The 21,919-nt window shown below is 34.5% G+C and overlaps 1 protein-coding gene across 1 annotated transcript in view; it reads left to right on the top strand.

Annotated features, from left to right (window-relative positions):
* PSMD14 (proteasome 26S subunit, non-ATPase 14) overlaps positions 1-21,919 on the top strand; it is a 94,711-nt gene that overhangs the window by 33,153 nt on the left and 39,639 nt on the right. The window contains exons 4-7 of the mRNA XM_023516335.1: positions 16,470-16,541; positions 16,775-16,894; positions 19,258-19,328; positions 20,271-20,421. Of these exons, the coding sequence (XP_023372103.1) occupies positions 16,470-16,541; positions 16,775-16,894; positions 19,258-19,328; positions 20,271-20,421 (414 nt within the window). The remainder of the gene's footprint in view (positions 1-16,469; positions 16,542-16,774; positions 16,895-19,257; positions 19,329-20,270; positions 20,422-21,919) is intronic.

The following is a 21,919-nucleotide window of genomic DNA, read 5'->3' on the forward strand; positions in this document are numbered from 1 at the left end:
GTCTCCTGCCTCAGCCTCCCAAGTAGCTGGGACTACAGGCGCCCGCCACAGTGCCTGGCCATTTTTTGATTGCAGCCATCATTGTTGTTTGGCCGGGCTGGGGATTCGAACCCGCCACCTTCGGTGTATGTGGCTGGCGCCTTAGCCACTTGAGCCACAGGCGCTGAGCCTGCTTAGTCATTCTTAACAACTCATCACAGTAGCATCCACTTAACCTTCAGCTCCTTTGTTCAGTGATCCAACTAATCCCAGCCTTGAACTCTTGTGTCTTCTCTTCCATTGATGCCCATTGCTTGGATATCAGATAATCAGCTTTTTATATTATTTGTTAATAGATTGTTTTGTTCTGAGAAATGTATGTTAAGAAGAAATAACCTGGCCTCAAGACTCTTGAGTCAAACATAACATTTGTACAAATCCTGTAAACTGAAGAGACAGTCTGTTTCACAGTAGTGAAATTATATTATGTCCCAAGACTTAACATTTTGTATGAAAGACACATCATCTTATCCTTCATATATTGTCTTAAAACTATTTATTTTAGGAATGTCAGAGAAAAAACTGATTTATGTTCTTAAGTGCTGAATATTTTTCATAAAGGCAAAAATGTGTATAAGAAAAAGCACTTCTACTTTTAAAGATGCCCTTTAAAAAAAGTCACATCCTTAGAAAAGCACTCATAGAAATTGCAGCAGTATTAACTCATGTTTGACTAATTAGGATTCCATGCTTTAATCAGCCCATTTTATTGGTTAAAAAGGTTTGAATGGTAATGTGCAGGATGATTGTTGTTTCATGTCTCTGTGCCTTTGTATGTGTTATTTTCTCTCCTTAGAATGCCTTTCCCTGCCCTTCATCTCTTTTCTTTTTTACTTTTATTTTTTGCTTGGAAAAGACCTACACATTCTTTAATTCTAAGCACGAGGGAAGATTTTGTCAAATAGATTGTTGTCTTCTATGTTTTCCCTTTACATGCCTCTATTTTTGTACTTAATCTATGGTTTTTCTCTGTCTTGCCTGTCTTCTACTTTGTAAACCTTTTAAGGGCAGGGACCTGCTTACTGTTATGTAGACAATACATGGCATATGGGCTCTCAAGTCTGTGGGTATTGGGTGAATAAATAAAAATGTGCATTCTTTGTGTGTTTGTAACATTACATGGAAGATTGGCTAATTAATGACTTATGGATGCTTCCCAGGATAGCCAATTAATTTGTGGCTTATTTATTTTCCATGTTTTATAATTTAAACACATAAATAAATAGTATCATAGTTGAATGATATGGAAAGAAAAAGACAATTGGTGAATGAATATAAGAACTCCAAAAGTTGCAGGGTCTATTATGGAACAGTTCTTGATACTTTAATGTTCTGTTGTAAGACATTCAGGATTTGCTTGACTTGGGGCCTTGTTTCCAGTTATAAAAGAAAACATGCTTTTGCCACTCCTAAAGATTTGTAGTTATCTTCTGGTTTCTAAAGTTTGAAACAGTTATCTGTGTAAGATGTTTCTTTGTAACAATGATAGTCATGAACTGTGCTTGCTTCTTATTGCCATGGAGCAAAGTGATGTCATTCAGAATGGAGGACAGTCAGTCGCGGTTCTGGTGAGACAGATTTCATAGATATCTAAAGTGATTGGTACTCATGACATATTTCTCTCTCTCTCTCTCTCTCCCTCTCTCTCTCTCTCTCTCTCCCTCTCTCTCTCACATACACATTTTTAAGTAGGTGAAAATTGTTTCAAAGTGAATATCAAGGGTGGTCTTAAAGAGAAAGAAATGTCACCGCTGGGCACTGCACTGTGCTACCAGCCCCTGTCCTTTGCTTGGGTCTTTTTATAACCAGGTAATGGTGTCATCTTCTCCTTTCTCCCCTGCTATTACATCACCATACCTTACTGCCTGTTCCCCACTGAAGTTTTTATATTCTCAAAATATTGGCTCTAGGACAGCCACTTAGGTTTGCTATATTGAAGGAGCTCAGTAGGCCTGGGAAAAAAAGTTTTCAGAGAACCAAGAACTAAGTTTATCAAATAATTGGAAGCCTTGACAGGAGGTAGGTGAAGTAGGGAAAGGTATATAGAATACAGTATAATCCTCGTTTTTTGACATCCTCGAAGCATTATATTTCCTATTACCTCAGTCTTTGCTAATCAAGCTAGTAAATAGGCATATTACTGATTATAGATACTAAGGAACCTATCTGTATTTTAACAGTGGCTGAAATTATGTCTCCACTGTCATGGTGGTAATTATTTATTGGGTTATCACAAGGTACACAGTAAGAGGGATGATAAATTTTCTAATGTTGAGTTGTTACTGTGAGTTTTTATTAAAGTCTGTACTTTCAAGATTATTCAGATGAAAGATACAGCATATATATGTTAATTTTTGTCATAGTTAGAGTATTATTTATATAATTGTGTTTTATTTTAAATTCCAGTAATGCTTAAAATATATGGCAATATTAGTATTTATAAATGTGGCATTTGAAAAGCAATGCATCATTATTTTGACATTTCCATTCTTATTTTCTTTCCTTTTTTTTTGTCTTTTTTTTTTTCTTTTAAAGAATTAATGTGCCATCTGGAAACCTCTGAGATCATTCCATAAAAGGAATTTGGGCTTTTTTGGCAACTAGTCATCAGGCTATGCTGTGATTGTGCACCTTATCAGAATAATGAAACATAATTAGGAAGGTGTTTTAACTCCATATATGTTTCAAAACATTTATATATTGGAGATTCTTGTGTGGACATCATGAGATTTAAAAAAAAAAATCACTACTATTTTATCCCAAGGTTAAGATGATTAACAGGACAGTTGTTGGAGCCTCAAACAGAAATGTAAATTGAATCCTTATGTGTGTAAATGGTTTCAAGCTATTTCTAAACATTATATCCTGTATCTTCTTTTCAGTGTTAAAATAGACAAATGCAATTAGTTCATATGTTTATCAGAGGGGAGGGTTGCAGTATTACATTGCAGTTAACTTGCTGTGTATTTCTAAATAATAAGTAGACATTGGAACTGTCACCCAAAGGATCTTTTTTTTGGGGGGGGGGCGTTTTTTTAACTCTAAAAAGTAACAAGTTTTTTAAATCAGTCGCAAGAAAACAGCTGAAACCGTGCATTGAAAGGGTTAAGTCGACATGAAAGAATTCATTTCCACTTTAATGACCTAGCCTTGCTGGGTTAGGACGATGGGGAACATGCTTCTGACTTGTACTCCTATTGCCAATTAACACCTCCTATAACAGGTTGCCTCAGCTAGTCATTGAAGCTCAGGCAGTAGAAATAGTTTACATGCAGCTTGTTTTTCACACTAGTTGTTTAATACTCACAAAATTAAAGTATTAAAAGGTTGTTTCTTACCTTGCTGGGTAAGAGATAAACAATACAGTGGTAGTTATTTATATATGTTTGAATTCACTTATTTTGTGTTCATTTCTTTTTAAGGGAGTTTTTAATTGAGGAAACTGAAGGTAATGGTTTTATCAAATTTTTGAATTTAATGACAGAATTTGTTCGGGATTATATTGGATATCATAAAATTAAGAATTTTTTTCAACTACTCATTAAATTATGTATTTAGTTTTGTTTCATTTTTAAAAATATGATCACCTTTTTGTAAGCCTATAAAAAACAAAAAGTATTTTAATAGGCTTTAAAAAAGAATTCTAAAACACAATACCAAATATGCACCTTTAAATAGCCATTGTAAAACTAAATGCTATGTAATATTTTAATACTAGAACAACATTTTTGTTTTTTAAAAATTTTGAAATGTTCGATGTCATTTCCTAAGATAACTTCTATATTTTTAGATATTTTTGGAGTGTGTCCGATTAGTGATACTATTTATTTTCCAGTTCTTTTAAGTGACACTTTGGTTCATGTTTAATCAGCAGATATTTTAATAACGTAATAAAATTGGCTAAATAATTGATACCAGTTCACACTAAAAGAAAGGTGGAGTAATATAACTAATAGTGTTAACAAATTTGTTAAAAGGCCTGAGTAGGTAACACTTTGAGGCGTTAGTTTTTATGCTATTATAATGGCAAATGCCTTCTTTTTTTTTTTTTAGCACTTAGTCAACATGGGCTGCCCAAGTGAAAGTCACAGCTTTTTATGCTAGATCAGATTCCAACCTTCTAAATGGCGGAGGAGGGACCAAAAAATAAAGCAAAGAAAACCTATGTCTTGTTTAATTTAACCACATTTAAAACTTGGGGCTGGGCTTTGTGGCTCACACTATAATCCTAGCACTCTCAGAGGCCAAGGCAGGAGGATAGTTTGAAGTTAGGAGTTTGAGACCAGCCTGAGGAAGAGCAAGACCCTGTCTCTGCTAAAAATAGAAAAATTAGCCAGTCATGGTGGTATGCATCTGTAGTCCCCAGCTACTCAAGGAGGCTGATGCAGGAGGATTACTCAAACCTCAAGAGTTTGAGGTTGCTGTGAACTAGGCTGAAGCCATGAACTTCTAGCTCAGGAGGACAGAGCATGACTCTCTTTAAAAAAAAAAAAGTGGACCCAGATGATAATTTATTTTACTAAATGTGGCAGATCAAAAGTTACTGGACAGAGGTAAGTTTGGGCCCTTTGTGGAGTCCATAACAGGTTTTGTATCACTGGTTGGTTAGATTTTCATGAATATCAGGTAAATGATGGTCACACTACTTGTGCCTGTGGTTCAATTCTTTACCCTAAAGTTCTTTTAGATAGCTGACTTAGACTTTTAGTCAGTTTAAAGCTATGGATTTCCCACCTTTCAAAACAAATTTATTTTAAATAAATAGATTTACTCAAGTGATTTTAAGTTGCCTATAGGAACTGAGTATTGAAGATGTATAAAGCAAACTAATTATTTCAATTTCTTGTTTTTATGAAAGACATACATTTTAGTTTCTGATACTCCAATTCTTGAGCAATTGCATTCATTTAACAGCAGACTTAGTGTTATCAGTGATGTGTGTTGTTTTATTTTATAAGGGTATCATGTGAGATACAGACCAGTTTCCTTTAGTTTTCAATTTACTTACTTAGGTAGCCTAAGTACTACCTTATTTATACCAGTACCTTCAGTTATTTTATTAATGATAGTTGTTATTAATGGACCTTGACGTTTAGTTTCATATTAAGCCTCCAAAAAATGACTTTTCATTGTTTGTTATGATGGCAAAATAGTTATTAAAAGATCAACAGAATTAACCTGAGTAGTTCACACACTGTATTTAGATATACTGGTAATTTGAGAGCTATGTTGTTTATTAAGCACCAGAAAGAAGATGTTTTCCATTACTGTTTTTTAGAATAATAATGACCTAAGCCAATTTAAAAAATTCAAGAAGTGTTTGGCAGCCAGTTTTCTATTTGATTTAATCATTGTGCAGGTTTTCAAAACCTTAGTTTACCTAACATTTAATTTAGTTTCTTAAACATAATAATTTCTCCATAAGTGAGAGATGATGTAAATGACTCATAGTCTGTAAAATTTTTAAGGTCTTCTTTTAGTCTTATGAATAGGATGTGTATAATTTGTCCATTTTAGTTGAATGTAAACAGTAAACATAACCTAACAGTAGTTAAATTAAGTTCTAACTTGAGAAAGACAGTTTGTATCAATTTCTACTTGTAAAATCTTGTTCCTCATAAAAGTCTTGGGATTGGAAATAATGAGGCTTGAGGGCAAGGGTCATCAAGGGGACTTGGATGCTTTCTGTGGATGAGGGATAAAACCATCTGCTTTATCTGTTCTACTAGGTAGCACCTCCCAATCCTGAGATTATGCTTCTGTGGCTGTCACCACCTCTTTGTCTTGACCACTCTTACTCTGTGTATTTATCCTCTTGGAGTCTTTTACTTTTTTTTTCAGTTCTTTAATATTCAAAATAGAGCTATACCTGAATATCTTTATTACCTAGAGGAGCAGTTTCACCTTTTGGCACTAGGGACCAGTTTCATGGAAGACAGTTTTTTCATGGATGGGGTTGGTGGGGGGGGGGCAGGGGGCTTGGTTTGGGGATGATTCCAGTACATTACATCTCCACTTCTGATCATCAGGCATTAGGTTCTCATAAAGAGTGTGCAACTTAGATATTCCTCCCATATGCAGCTTGCAGAAGGGTTCTTGCTTGAATGGGAATCTAATACATTTGCTGTTGTGACCAGAGGAGGAGCTCAGACAGTGATATGAGCAATAGGAGTGGCTGTAAATACAGATGAAGCTTTGCTTCCTCACCTGCTGCTCACCTCCTGCTGTGTAGTCCAATTCCTTACAGGGCCACAGGCCTAGAACATAGCAGCCATCTGTCTCTAGCGCTGAGTGTCTTGAAGATTCTTTGTATTTGAGACCTCTCCTTCTGTAATGAATTAGTGTCCTGTTTTTGTTTTTTATGTTTACTTTAAGATACATTAAAGTTATACTGAAATTTTAATTTTATATACTTACACATATAGTCATGATAAAACTCTTTGAACAGGTGATATGTTTGAGAACTATGCTTGCCTTCTTATTTTTCTATCATTTCTATGCTGTGATTTGTAAAAGTTCCAAGTTTTTGTGTGATTTAAATTTCCTACATTAGATTTTAATAAAAAGTGATATTTTTGTTTTCACAGAAGTCTATATACTGTGTTTAGAAGTAAATCCAGTGGGGCATTTTGCTCTACAGAGCCCCCTGTGCCCATCTGGATTTCAGGAAATATAGGGAAGCCGTGAAGTGTCCCTATTTTCAATGGGCATACTAACTACTTTTGAAAAAGAAGGACATCTCAGGTTTTCCTTTCATTTTCTTTAATAGGAAATGGCTCCAGGTGGTAGAAGATTCTAAAATTATAAACAATGGAAATGAAGTGAGCTCCCAGAATGAAAGTAGATTTGGGTATCTGAAAATGGGATGGTATCTGTAGTGGAAAGAATACATTACTAGAAGTCAGAGATTACATTTCAGTCCTGATTGTAATACTGTTAGCTTTGTGAGCTATACCAGTGTATATTTTGACTACCTCACAAGCTTCTTGAAGCTTTTGTTTAACCACACAGCTCAAGTGGTAGATACATAGTAAATACTTAAGTTTGTGGCCTGCTATTTATGTCTGCTACAAGTTTGAAAAGAATTATATATTTTTCAGAGAAAATGAAACCCTAGATTGTCTCTGATGGGACTGTGTGGCCCATGTAATGGTTTGGAAAACTTTAGGTTAAACAAAGACAAACATTTTATCCACTCTAGGATTTTTCTTCAAGCAACATAAGATTTCAGACAGTTTAGTTTGCAAACTCATCCTGGAAAAATTCCTGTATACCTCATTACTGACTATCACTACACTTACCTTGAAGTACTCTCTGGCCATTTTGTACCGTAGTGCTGTTTAGCAATGAGGTAGGTATGTAGCACTTTTTCTAAGATGAGCTCAAGAACTTAAATATCATACCTTTGTAGGACAACAGCTCTGATGGCCATTCCAGAAAAGAGTTCCAAAATTGATTGAAGGATGGACTAGGTGCTGGTGTCAGTGCATAGCTTCCCAACGGGAGGACCTCAAAGGTGACTGTAGTGATAGGTATGTGAACTTAATTGTCAGACCTGGTACAACATACATTTTGGTGGTGGAGCTCCTACGTAGTATACTCTAACCTTAGTTACATATGCGTGAACTCTTTCTCAAAAATAAAAATTGTAAAAATCACTGCCATCCTGCAGAATAACAACTGGTAAAACTTGGTAATATGAAGATTAAGGAGAAAGTCAACAGAATTTTGGCCTAGATTTCTAGTTTGAGACTCAAAATACTAATTTGTAGAGAAAAATGATGAGTTTTATTTTTGAAGACTTTGAATTTGAGCTGTCTCCTTGGGGAGACAATAATGATGACTGATAGTAAATTAGGAGAGAAGCTAAAACGTACTATCCTGATTTAATCAGTCTTAGACTATTTGAACCCTTTCTATAACATTTTAACCCATTTGAATATAGATTAACTGCAATTATAGGGAGCTACCAGTAGTAACTTTAACTCTTCTTTAGATAGCTTGGATTAATACAAGATTTTTCTTACATTGAACCCAAATTCCGCTACCCGTGGCTTCTTTAGTTCACAGCTCTCCACACTATGTAGTCTTAAGTCAGTGGTTCTTGAGCTTTAATGAGTGGTAGAGTCACCTGGAGGGCTTTTTTAAAACTCAGATTTCTGGGTTCTGCCCCAGAATTTCTGATTCCATTAACAGTGAACCTTGCTAATAAGTTCTTGGGTAACACTGATGGGACTATTTCAGGGTCTATACTTTGAGAACTGTTAGTGTAAACTTTAGCGGACAGTTTTTTAGGTATACCTTGAATCTTGTCTTCTAAATTTCATCAAATTCTTGTCAACACTTTCTGTATATCTTGATTTTAATTCATATTCCTGTCTTGAGTAGCTCAGATATTGAGAGTGAATAACTCTTTAAAGTAGAATCTTTTACTTAAAGAATTGAGTGCTCTAAAAAGACTTTGTGCTGGTAAACAAACATAAACCTACTTGACAGGTGGTTGTATAGGTTAAGTCCTAATTTACCTCTTGTCATTATAGTTTTCAAAAAGGGAAAGAAGTCTGCCTTCAAGTGAAAGTACTTGGCAGCTTGGCTCTTTTTTCTTAGTTTACTTTTTTTCCCTCAGCTTTGCTTCCTCCTTCCCTCCCTCTCCCCCTCCCTCCTCCTCCCTCTCCCTGCCTGCCTGCTTCCCTTCCTCCCTCCATCCTTCCTCCCTTCCAAGATGGGGTCTTTCTGAGTTGCCCAAGTTGGAGTGCAGTGGTATGATCATATTTCACACCAGCCTCCACCTCCTGGGCTTGAGGATCCTCCTGCCTCAGCCTGCCAGCTAGCTGGGATTGCAGGTGTGTGCCACCATGCCGAGCTGATATTTTTATTTTTTGTGGAGACAAGGCCTACTATGTTGCCTATGTTTGATTCAAACTCCTGCCTTCAAATGATCCTTCTGCCTTGACCTCCCAGAGTGCTGGGGTGTGAGCTACTTTACTAGCCTGCTGTTTCTGTGCATTCTGTAAATGAAGTATGTGTCTTTCTCTGTCTTATTTCACTTGTCATAACGCCCTCGAGGTTCATCCATGTTGTCTCGAGGGCAGGATTTCTTTCTTTTTTTGGCTATATAACATTCCATTGTATATCGATTTGTTATTTGAAGAATGGAATTTCTATATCCCTTCATCCATTGGCAGATGTTAGGTTGTTTCCTCGTCTTGGCAATTGTGATGCTTCAGTGAGCATGGGAGTGCAGATGTCTTGCGTGGCTCTGATTTCACCTCTGGGTATATACCCAGAAGAGGAATTGCTGGATCCTATGGTAGTTCGATTTTTAATTTTTTGAGGAACTTCCATACTGTTTTTCATAACGGCTATACCAATTTACATTTCCACCCACAGTGTACAAGGCTCCCATTTTCTCTACAACATTGCTTCTTTCTTTCTTTATTTCTTTTTTTTTTTTGCAGTTTTTGGCCAGGTCTGGGTTTGAACCCATCACCTGCGGCATATGGGGCCAGCGCCCTACTCCTTTGAGCCACAGGCACTGCCCTGCCTCTTTCTTTTTAAGTTAAAGAATGATTCCTTCAAGATGTTAAGTTAAAATATTTGCTAGAGTAGCAGGTTAGGGTTCTTATTTTAGCTTAACGTATATAATGGGTAGAGTCATAGAGAACTCAGAGAAAAGGGGGGGTTTGACATTATTTTTAAGTTATAGGTCAAGTTATTTGCATTGTTAAAAGAACTATTGTGAGTGTTCTGGTTCCTGCAAATATCTTTGCTTATTTACTTGAACAGTTTCTAGGAGTGAAAGAGTAGGTTGAAAAGTTTGTAAGGTTCTTGGTATACATTGCTCAGTGGCTTTCCTTATAGATTATACCATTTTATATTCCCTGTACTGGTAGGGGTTTTTTTTTTTTTTTTCTTTCCATTATACCTTCTTTAAAATTGGGCATTGAAAAGCTTATTTGGTAGGGAAAAAAAAGCCCCACAATGTCTTAATGTGTTAATTGGCATTTCTTTAATTAAAGAAGGTCAACTAGGGAGGTTGAACATTTTTCATATTTATTTTATCATGTATTTCTTATGTAATTAATCTCTCTATATTGTCTGCCTATGTTTCCATTATAGTTTCAGTATTTTAAAATGTACAGTGTATTGACTTTTATCAGAAATGGGAAAATCTTTTTTCAGATGTTTTGTTCTACTTTTTTATTTTTTCAATGTTCATAAATTTTAGATTATGTTGTCAGTTTCATTTGCTGGTTTGGGTTTGTACCTAAAATGTGGTTTTTTTACTTAGTTTATATAGACATTCACCAATTATTTTTAGCATAGCTTTTGTTATGCTTTGAATTTTTTAAAAACTGTAACTCTTTAATCCATCTGGGTGGTGGCATAACATGATATGGAGGAACAAGTTTAATTTTAAATGCTTCCAGTATTAAAAATGAAAAAATGAGAAAGTGAAATAGAATATGTTCAATTCTATGATGATAACTTTGAAATCAAAATTAAGTGAAACTTCCTACAACAATATAATAGTGTGCCTGGTCTCAGGATATAGATAACCTGATGTTGTTAATACCACGGAAAGCTATAAAAATTGGCTCCAAAGCAATTTCAGAGCCACATGTTTCAATAATGAACTCTTATAAGTATTATAGACGTGGGTGACTTTTGTGTTCTCACATGCATTATTAAAACATAGAATGGAAATCTTGTAACATTTTTCAGCTTATTTTTTAAATCTAGCATTTGTCAGCAAAACCTGACAAAGTTAACAGAAAAACAAAAATGCCATACAAGTCTCACTCATGAGAAACAAAAACCATAAATAGTAGTAAGTAAAACATAAAAATTTAATCCAGAAGTACAAAGGTAATTTAACACCAGAAAGTATTATTGTAATACATCACCGAAGAAAAGCAAGATGAGTAAACCACAGTGGCCATTGTGGATCTTGCTTGGTTTTTCTTGTTTTAATTGTTAACTTTTAAGCAGCATGTGTGTATATACATACATACTGCATATACAGAATGTCTATATGATGTGGGTAAAAAAACATATTTTAGGTACAAACCCAAATGAACCAAAAAACTGACGACATAAATATAAAATATACATACTGCTTAAAAGTTAACAGTTAAAACGAGAAAGACTGAGCAAGATCTTCCCACCATGAGAAGCTTTTATCTTTTAACAAAGAACTTTAATCAATTTATACATTTTCATAACTGGTATATATATATATTTTTATGTTGTTTGGTATTCTTGTTTTTCTTCTTTCTCAAAAGGTTTTCTACTGTTGTCAGTGTTGTGTTTGCTTTTTTTTTTCCATTAACTTAGTAAGGTGGACATTGTGTTTTAATTTTTATTGTTGTTACCTTAAACTTGAGTTCTAAAAACTATTTAATCCACATTTCCAGAATAAAATCATCACTTCAATCTTGATTTTCCCCTTTCTATGTAATATAAAGAATATTGTGTATGTTCTTTCTCTCTTGTCCCGATATAATTAGTTCCTGGGATAAATAATTGTGGATTTGGACCCCAGGTATTTATGTTATTTCAGTCTGTCTCTGTTTTTAACTGTGTTCAGTGATCTGAACAGATTTTTAAAAATATGTTTGGCTTTTCCATTTTTTACCTTCTCATTTTTATTTAGTAGGGACGAGGTGCTCAACTGGGTAGTTTATTCAAGTTCCTTAAAGAAGGATTTATGGAAACATTTTGTGTCCTTGTATATTTAGTAATATATTTGTTGTACCTTCAGACATTTTAAACAATTGAGTATAAATTTTTTGATTTAGTTTCTCTTTGAAAACTGCAACTTTCTTCATTGTTTTCTGCCATTTAGTGTGCAAAGAAATCAAGGTCAACCCATATGGTGTTTTTTTTTTTTCATCCACATAATTAAGATTTGGCTAAGGTTTTTTTTAAAGACATGGTACTTTATTCATTGATATTCATTGAGTATTACCTGACATATAATGATCCAAAAGTTGAGTGTTGGGGTTGTTTGTTTGTTTTGTTTGTTTGTTTGTTTGTTTGTTTTTTGGCTCAGTGCCTGTAGTTTAGAGGTTAGGGCTCTGGCTACATACACTGGGGCTGGTGAGTTCACCCAGTCTGGGCCTGCTAAACAGCAATGACAACTACAACCAAAAAATAGCCAGGCATTGTGGTGGGCACTTGTAGTCCCAGCTACTTGGGAGGCTGAGGCAAGAGAATCGCTTAAGCCCAAGAGTTTGAGGTTGCTATGAGCTGTGACACTGCAGCACTCTACCGAGGGTGACATAGTAAGACTGCCTCAAAAGAAAAAAAAAGTTGAGTTTTTGTTTAAATTCAAGAAAATTTTCTTGAGCTTTGTTTTATTGATTCTTTTCATTTCTTATTTTATCCTTAGAAACAACTGTGTGTGTGTGTGTGTGTATGTGTTTAGAGACAGAGTCTTACTTTGTCACCCTTGGTAGAGTGCCATGGTGTCACAGCTCTCAGCAACCTCCAGCTCTGGGTCTTAGGTGATTCTCTTGTCTCAGCCTCCCGAGTAGCTAGGACTATAGGTGCCCACTACAAAGCCTGGCTATTTTTTTGTTGCAGTTTTGGCTGGGGCTGGGTTCGAACCCGTCACCTCGGTATATGGGTCAAGTAATTGGTATTTTTTTGTCTGTTGTAGTACCTTCATTCATTCTTTCAACCAATCCTTAAGTTCACAGTACATGCCAGGCACTTTGCTAGGTACTGGTTATATGTAATGTTGAATAAAATGGTGTTCTTCTCTTTATTAATGGCAGAAATAGTTTCCGGATTCTGTCAGTAACACATTTTGGTGATGGTGTGATGTTTTATTTCTCTCTTTCTCTAAATAAATATTTTCTGGCAAGTTGAGAAAGGCTGTATCAGTAACTACCAACAAGTTACAGTTTAACTTCTCTATATGCAATTTTTAAATTGCTCCAGATCCAGATATAATTTTATGAATACAATTTTATTATCCTAACCTTATTTTTAAAGTTTTATTTTTAATTGGAAATTGTATATATTTGTGAGGTACCATGTGATGTTTTGATAAATGTATACATTGTGGAATGATCAGATCAGGCCAATGTATCTGTAACCTCAAGTATTTATCATTTTTTTGTCATGAAACGATTTAAAGTTTTCTTTTAGCTATTTTGAAATATATAATACAGGCAGTCCCTGGGTTATGGGCAACTCGGCATCCACACTTACGAAGAGACTCTCAAGGCTCCACGTAAGGATAATTTATAATTCAGGAACTAGTTTCTTCCATGGATGTAGATAACACCTGTATTAGGTGAGCAGTTTGTTGGTGCAAAATCTTTACTCTAGCAGGCAGCCTCATTGTTTTTATCTCATTGTTATTAAGCATAACATCACTTTTGTCTTAACTCTTTAATTTTATTTTGAGAGTCTGTATTTACTTATGACCATGTGTCCGGACTGAAAGTCTACTACAAGTCCAAGTGAGCCTGCAGCTAAGAGAAAGGTCATGACAATGGAAATAAAAGTAGAAATAAATATGGCCAGATGCCACCACCATTCATTATGAAAGCATTAGGCTTCAACATTTCCACTGTGGGAATAGTTTTAAAGTAAGAACATGTAAAAGTGGATTCTCCTCAATGAAAGCATGTATTGTTGCTAAGTGGTATAGTGGATTAATATTTAGTTTGGGTCTGGGCCTGGTGGTAATCACCTATAATCCTAGCACTTTGGGGAGGCAGAAGCAGAAGTATCCTTGAGGTCAGGAATTTGAGACCAGCCTGAGCAAGAGTGAGACTCTATCTCTACTAAACGTAGAAAAAATTAGCTGGGCGTTGTGTTAGACTTCTGTAATCTCAGCTACTTGGAGGCTGAGGCAGGAGGACCACTTGAACCCAGGAGTTTGAGGTCGCTGTGAGCTAGGCTGACCCCATGGCACTCCAGCTTGGGCAACAGAGTGAGACTCTGTTTCAATAAATAATGAAGGGAGGGAGAAAGGGAGGGGCAGGAAAAGAAGGAAGAAAGAAAATGTCTCCTCCCAAATTGGTGTTGAAACTTCATTCCTGATATGTGATATTAAGAGGTGGGGCCTTTTAGGCAGTGAAGAGGTCATGAGGGCTGTTCCCTTGTGAAAGATTTCAAGCTGGCTGTTGTGGCTTGTGTCTGCAGTCTCAGCCATTCAAGAGACTGAGGCAGGACGATTGCCTGAGCCCAGGAGCTTGAGGTTTGCAGTGAGCTGTGAGGGTGCCACTGCAGTCTATCCAGGAGCAACAGAGTGAGACTGTCTCCCAACAAACAAACAAGCAAACAAACATAAAATTCTTTTTTTGAAATTTCTATCCAGTCCTATCTGAACTTTTTGTATGAATTTGGTTTTATGATTTGTTTGTTTGAATTCAAAGACAGCATTATAGTTTCTGTAACTTACTATACCACGGGGGTATTATTATTATTATACTATTACATGATTATTATTACCACAGAAGAGCCATTATAGCAGTGATTTTCAACTGGTATGCTATGAAAATTTTTAAAGATTATTAAATTATTTTTGAAAGAAGTATTTTTTTACTCTTTTTGTTGATCAACGTAAGTGTGCTGAGGAAGTTTAACTAGGTTCAAGTGTGCTGTGAGATAAAAAAGGTTAAAACATTATAGTATTATAATACTATAATGCATTGTAGTATTGTTGTTGTTATAATTATTATTACTACTACTACTGGATATGCCCTGTTCATCAGGGATCTGAGTTGCACGAAGATCTGATCTAACGACGTTCTCAGAAATGAATCTTGTCTGTGAACCTAGAGTCCGCCTCTACTTCACGGTTAACTGTGGTCAGTCGCTGTGCTGTGTAGTAGACCCCTAGCACTCACTCCTCCTGTTTACCTGAAAGTTTGTCTTATCCTTGAATGCTACTTCCCCCAAACCTCTCATCCCAACTAACTTACCACTATTGTCCTCACCTTTTTATCTTTCTTAACTCTCTTAGTTAAGTGAATAAAATTACCATCTCACTAAAATTAGGTTTTGTCTGAAGACTTAAGCAAATGCTTTGGTCTGCTAGTACTTTAGCTTATTTTAGCAGAGTTTTCATTTCACAAAGTTTTAATTTTGAAATATTCTTACCTATTTGAAAAATAAGCTATAAAGCTACTTAGGTGATAATGGATGAAGAATTTGGTCTTTTTTTCAACTTCATTGCCTGGCATTTAGAATTAAAAATAAGATTTTAGGAACTTGGTTTTTCTCACTACTTTTCAGAAAAGGAAATAAAACCAAGAAATTTTAATGTGTGATTTTATTTAAGGAAAACTGACCCTAGAACCTTTTATACTTAATGCATCCAGTAAATAGGAGCTTTGAAGCAAAACAAAATCATAGAATTTAGCATATAACTAGAAGGACAAAACACACATAGACCTATAAGCATGGAATGTAATGAGGAGAGCAGTTATTTAATTTCAGTAAATAAAAGTATAAAAGGGAGAGAGAACATTGGCCAACAATTTGAAAAGGAAACTTTAAGCAAAACACGGCCTGCCAATCATAAGCCACATCTCATTGGAATTTGCCAGACTGCCCAGTATTTAAAAACAAGGAATTTTCTGTGTGCACTAATGGGGACAGAATCATACTTGTAAGATTATAGGCATCTTGAAGTAAGAACTATATGTAAGTTGCTTTGCGCAGATAAATGTTATAGTCAAAACATGTTTGTTTCTGTTCATAAAGAAAATAGAATTCTTAGGGAGAAACAGTATCTTTCTCAGTCTGTAACAAGACTAATAGTAATATTTGTTTTAAAAGTAGTGGTCAGGATTTGGAAGTGTTTTCATGTTAGCTATGCTGTCTCAACCAGTTTGTTCACACCTGGGGCAATTGTGTTAAATTTATTGTTGTGTAGGGGGAAGAAACAACTTCATTAGGTGAAGTGCAGAGTATGTTGTTCACAGTTCTTTCACCCAGGGATTAGAAGTTGTCTTCCCTCTTCTCCCTCCACTATACTATGAATCTGCAGAGCGATCCCATAGCCCTAATCTACATGCTATCTTTAGCTGAAAATTAAGAAGCTCAGAGAATTTGCGGTTTGTGTTGATCCTTCAGTTAACTGCGCTAGTCCAACACCGTTTTACCCACACTTTGTGGTATGGTGGGGCTACTTGGTACATTAGAATAATTTCATGGCTGTGGTAAATTAACATTGCTGAAAAACTTAGACTTTATGTTCATTAGAAACAAACGCCATTGCTAAGTTTGATCTGTTATTTACAGGTTTGAAATTTGTAAATGTGTTTTGATTGTGTTATAAACAAATAAAAGGGTCCTTGGCATGTTTTTCAAAACTCTTAAAACAATCAAGTTCATGATATGTAACTAGGATTTTAAACTCACAAACTCTGTGTGTTTATAATAATTGATGTCCTTATTCCTAGGGGCCACCTACAGATGCTCCTGCTGTGGACACAGCAGAACAAGTCTATATCTCTTCTCTGGCACTGTTAAAAGTAAGTAATGAAACTAGTGATTTGCTAAGTGAGCTCTGTGGCTTTCACTGTATCTTTTGCTTGAAATATTTGTCATCCTAATCTTTGTAGACATAAGGTATTATTATAGGTGTATTTATAAAATGGAGTGTTTTATTGTCAACAAAATTAGTGTGTTTTGTTTTTTTTTTAAAAGAGGGACCAAAGGTCTCAAAGATAATATGCTTTTTGTCCACGTATCTTCCTCTTTACAGATGTTAAAACATGGCCGTGCTGGAGTTCCAATGGAAGTTATGGGTCTGATGCTTGGAGAATTTGTTGATGATTACACGGTCAGAGTGATTGATGTGTTTGCCATGCCACAGTCAGGAACAGTGAGTACTTTATGGTTGCTTGCTGCATGTAACTGTGCTTCTTTTTGTTTTTCTTTTCCTATGCAAAATAACTTTCATCATATTTTCTCTCTCCAACAGAAAACATTAAGCATGAGATTAATAATAGAAATTTTTAGATTGTATTGAAATAAATCATTAATCTTTTAAATGCATCATGAATTCTTATTGATCTACAAACTGAATGATGTGAATGCTTTTAAATCCCTTTACTTATTTCTTCAACTTAAAGTAGCATAACGTACTAAATATAAACGTTAGTTACCCTATAATAATAGGACATTTGATTAAACACTTGGTTCGAAAGATTTCAGAGACTCTCTTATTTAGATTTTTTACATAACACTAATTCTCATGTCTTGTTTTCCTTGTTTACAAATATGCCCTTTTAAAAATGTTCCTGTATACGATGAATGACTTTTAAGCTTTTCCTATTAAAAATATTAAGTTGTAAAAAAGATAAAACACTATAGTGAGTCTTAGTTTTTTTTGCCCGGGTATGGTAATTTGTTTATATGAACCACAGTTCATACAGATTTTGAAAGTCATTTACTTTATCTGTTTAGAATTCGTTATTCTTTCTAGAGGTTTTTGTTTTGCCATTTTCTTTAATGAATTTAACTTGTGTAGATAAATGTACATTTAGATGGAAAGAAAATGGCCAAAAAAATAATCCTTATATCTACCTTACTGAAAAGTAACACGAATGTAGCCTTCTCATCTGCTTGCCTAGAAAAATATGTGTATGTTTTCTGGTGGATTTTTTTGTTTGATATGTAACATATTGCTTATTGAGCCTTGTAAAATGTTTAGTTTAAAATCAATTGTTATCATAAAGCTGTTTGCTTTATTTGAGGCTCTTTACTATAAGTTTATTTAGGTAAGTAGATTCTAGAGAACAAATTATATTTTTAAGTAATGCAGTGTATATATAGTATATATACCTAAAATAACCATTTTAAATAGACTAGTTGGTACAGAATGTATTATATTTACAAATAATGTAAAATGTAGAAAAATGCACAAAATTTTCTCTAAATAGATGAGTTTGTTGAGGTAAACTAATGAGGGTCTACAGATTCTGTCCACCTGGGTTTCCATTATATTTATTGTGTACATTTGGAAATAATACTGTACATATTAACTAAAGATTATATCTAAATCTTAGAAAATTACTTGTATCTATCTTTTTATGTCAGAATATATCAAACGCATAATAAATTAAACTTAATCTCTGTTACATGTCGTCCTTATATAATATCCATTATAATATAAATAGTTCTTAAGCTTTAATATCATTACTTCCATGTAAATGCTTGTTTGACAATAATAAAATAAAAGATTTTGATCCCCCTCATTTTACATAGTAGAATTAGAAAGTTTTTCTTCTGGCCTAAGAGTTAGCAAACTTTTTCTGTCAAGACATATGTCTCTGTTGCATATTCTTCTTTTTAAAAACAGCCCCTTTAAAATGTAAGAAACCATTCTTAGCCTATAGGCAGCAGATTGCATCCCCCCCGTTCCCAAGGATGCGATCTCTATTGGAACTCAGTACATAGACTGTTTGTTTTGGTGGGAAGGAAGTGCTTATGTTAACTGGTTTGTTTAAGTAGATTAGATTTAGATTTCTGATGTTAGAAGAAACCCTTGTAGAGGTATAATGACTGTTATCTATCACCAGAGATGATATGAATGCCTTTCATTCTTCCATGTTCTACTGTCTTACTTTGGTTGAACTGGCAAAATAATGCAACATTTAAGAGAGGTGGTTGCTGTCTGTCTCTAGTGAGTTTTTGGCAATTGCTTTTATATTTGAGGTAATAAATTATTTTCCTTCTTCAAAGTGTTTATATCATTAAATATAAAGGACTTGAGGCTGTACCTTTATAATAGCTGAATAATTGTAGAGCTTGGATGAGACAAGTTGTAGTTCTTATACGTTATCATAGGATGGCAATGGGAAGTATGCTTGGCCATATGTGTCTTAACAAAAGTTATAGTTGGTTTAATTACTTGGTATTTCTGGCATATGCGTATATATATACAAACACATATACAGCAATGACCATATATTCGTAAAGGATCCTGAAAGTTGTCTTAATTCATTAGCTAACATAAATTTGGTACGTGACAATTTTAGAAGCTTTATTGGTATAAGGCTTGTAATTGAGTGATTTTAGTGGGTATTAAATACAGGTATTGAAACCTATAAAATGGTTTTGGTATCCTAAAATAATATACATAGCTGGGTTTTTTAAAAGTAGCTTTTTGTTCACTTACAATGTGCAGTTGCTTTTTTCTCTAAAGTTACAAAAGCTAATCGTTTTTCATTCTTTCTAAATCAGGGTGTCAGTGTGGAGGCAGTTGATCCAGTGTTCCAAGCCAAGATGTTAGATATGTTGAAGCAGACAGGGAGGTAAGCATTTTAAATGATCCTTTAAAGCAGTAATGGGAAATAGTTTAGAAATATACGTCAGCATTATGGATGTTTATTACTATCATTACTAGAAAAAGGTCATGTAAAGCATCCCTCTCCTTTAGAAGCAAAGAAATTTGCCAATCAGAACTGCCTCATATTAAAATTCTTGACTGTCACATAGTAAGCTTGGGCTGTAGCTTCCCTCTGTTTAGCATATGGAGTTACTGTCTAGTCACTTATAATTGAAAGAGCTTGTATGTTCCATGTATTTGAGAGTTGCAACTGAATGAGATTATGAATATTTAATTATGTTTGTAGGCATAGTTTTCAAGACAGAAAGTATAATCCAAATAGTCTAAAGTTTTTTTCCTTAGACTTAAGTCGCTCAATAGTTGTCATTCTCTTGCTTAAATTCTTCTACTGTGGAAAAAACTTCAAAATTAATGTTAGCAAAAGGCTCAGCAGCTGAGCAGAACAGTGCAAATTGGTTTTTGACTGAGTTCCTAGTTCTACTGCTGGTTTAATTGATATTTAATCCTTTCACAACAGTGGATCCTGGTGTCCATTGTTAAAAATGTACTCTGTGACTGGAAAATCCAACTCCCAGAGATAAGGAGTTAAAGAGTAGATATTTACTTGAATGCTGAAAGGGTAAAATCTGGCTCTGAGAAAGTGTGGTAACAAGGTGAAAAACTGAAAGCCTTAGCTACCACTGCTAATGTGTATCTCTTAATGATAGCATTGCTTTGTCACTCATATTCATTTCCATGTTTTCTAGATAATATGGTGTACGATTTCAGTGTTTCTAATGGTGCTTTTTTCACACCTGTATGTTTTCATCTCTTCTTAATTTATACCCTGTTAGTGTGTTGTTTCTTCTCATATCATAAATGTATTACTTGTTCTCTTCTGAGTGTTTGAATGCCCTCTTTGTTTCAGGCCTGAGATGGTTGTTGGTTGGTATCACAGTCACCCTGGCTTTGGTTGTTGGCTTTCTGGTGTGGATATCAACACTCAGCAGAGCTTTGAAGCCTTGTCGGAGAGAGCTGTGGCAGTGGTTGTGGATCCTATTCAGAGTGTAAAAGGAAAGGTAGAGTAGATTCTATCTTTATTGCCATCTACTGCCACATTTTGTTTATAGATACATTGAATAAAAGTCTTTTTTGTTTAAAGCAGGATTGTTAATTACACAGAAAACCACTGTCTATTTACTTAAAAAAACAAACTTGTACAAGTCAGTAAATGCATCTTGGTATTATTAGCAATTTAACTATTTAGAGATTTATTTCTACTTTGATTACCCATTGTCTAACCATCATGAATGTTTATCTTTAACGTTTTAAAATGTCATAAATTAGGAATGTTAAAATATACTAAAAACCTGCCATACGTATTTCATTAATATTGTAATAAACACTGCTCTACTTTCTTTTATTTTCAAATGGCAAATTTGGAATTGGCATAAAATTTTTAAAAATCTGTTTAAAGGGCTCTGTTTTGCAGCCATTATGCAGGACATATTCTTGAGGTGTATTTTCCAAATATTTTAGACAACAAAAATTTGCCCCAAAGACTTGGAGCAACCATTTGCGTTTTTAGAGTAAGGACACAGATGAATGATTAAATATGCTAAATGATTCTGAAAAGAAATTAACTTGCAAAGCGTATTGGGTTATAGTTGTTCTTTGTTGAAATCCCCTTTGTTCTTGTTTAGTTCTCTTTCTGTCTTTTTTGTTCGTTCTTCTTTCTTTCTTTCTTTCTTTTTTTTACTTCTTTCTTTCTAGCCCCATATGCCATTTTCCTATTTCCTGCCTCATGACAGCAGGGAGCAGCTCTATTATCACCTTCACAGAGCTGTCTGCAAATGTGAGAGGCAATTCGATTTTGCTCAACCACAGGGAGAGTGGATTAGAAAAACTACAGAACATACAGAAATTGGCTAGGTAGTTACTGCTTTAAAATACTGCTGAGGTGTCTTGTTTGAGCATGTACTTCCATTGTAGTGTAGAATAATTGTTAAAATAAAATCACAATACATTTATGGAATCCTTTTTATGCAGGTTTTACAAATAATTCTTAGAGCACTTAGAAATAAATATTAGCTTGATATCTATCAGACCTGGAGTTTGATAGAAGTGCAGATTACATTTATATCTGTTCACCAGCTCAAATAAACTAAAACATGACTGTTAAAATATGGAGTTTTTATCTGTCAAGAATTTGAAGTTGAGTGTTTTCTGACATCATATTATTATGATGTATAAAAAGTGAGGCCTTCTCTAAAGCATGATCCTATTAGACGTGATTTAGCTTTTCAGAGGCAAACTATCACAAAAACAAAAATGATAGAAACTGATAATACCAGACCATTCAGAATGAATAGTTTCTGATTCTTCAGTTTATTTTCTTTTTTACTAAGCATATTGTTAATTAACAAATACAGACAAAAGCAATTGAAAATCCTTGACTTTTACTAGTTTTATGAAATAAAGTATAGTATAATACCTCTTGAGTTTAACTCTCATATTTAACTCACCTTTTTAGTAATTCGTTAGTAATTCATTTAAGTAATACGATAAAGTATCCTA

Source organism: Otolemur garnettii, unplaced genomic scaffold (genome assembly GCF_000181295.1).
Source record: "Otolemur garnettii isolate 467f Iridium unplaced genomic scaffold, OtoGar3 scaffold00090, whole genome shotgun sequence".
NCBI lineage: Eukaryota > Metazoa > Chordata > Mammalia > Primates > Galagidae > Otolemur > Otolemur garnettii.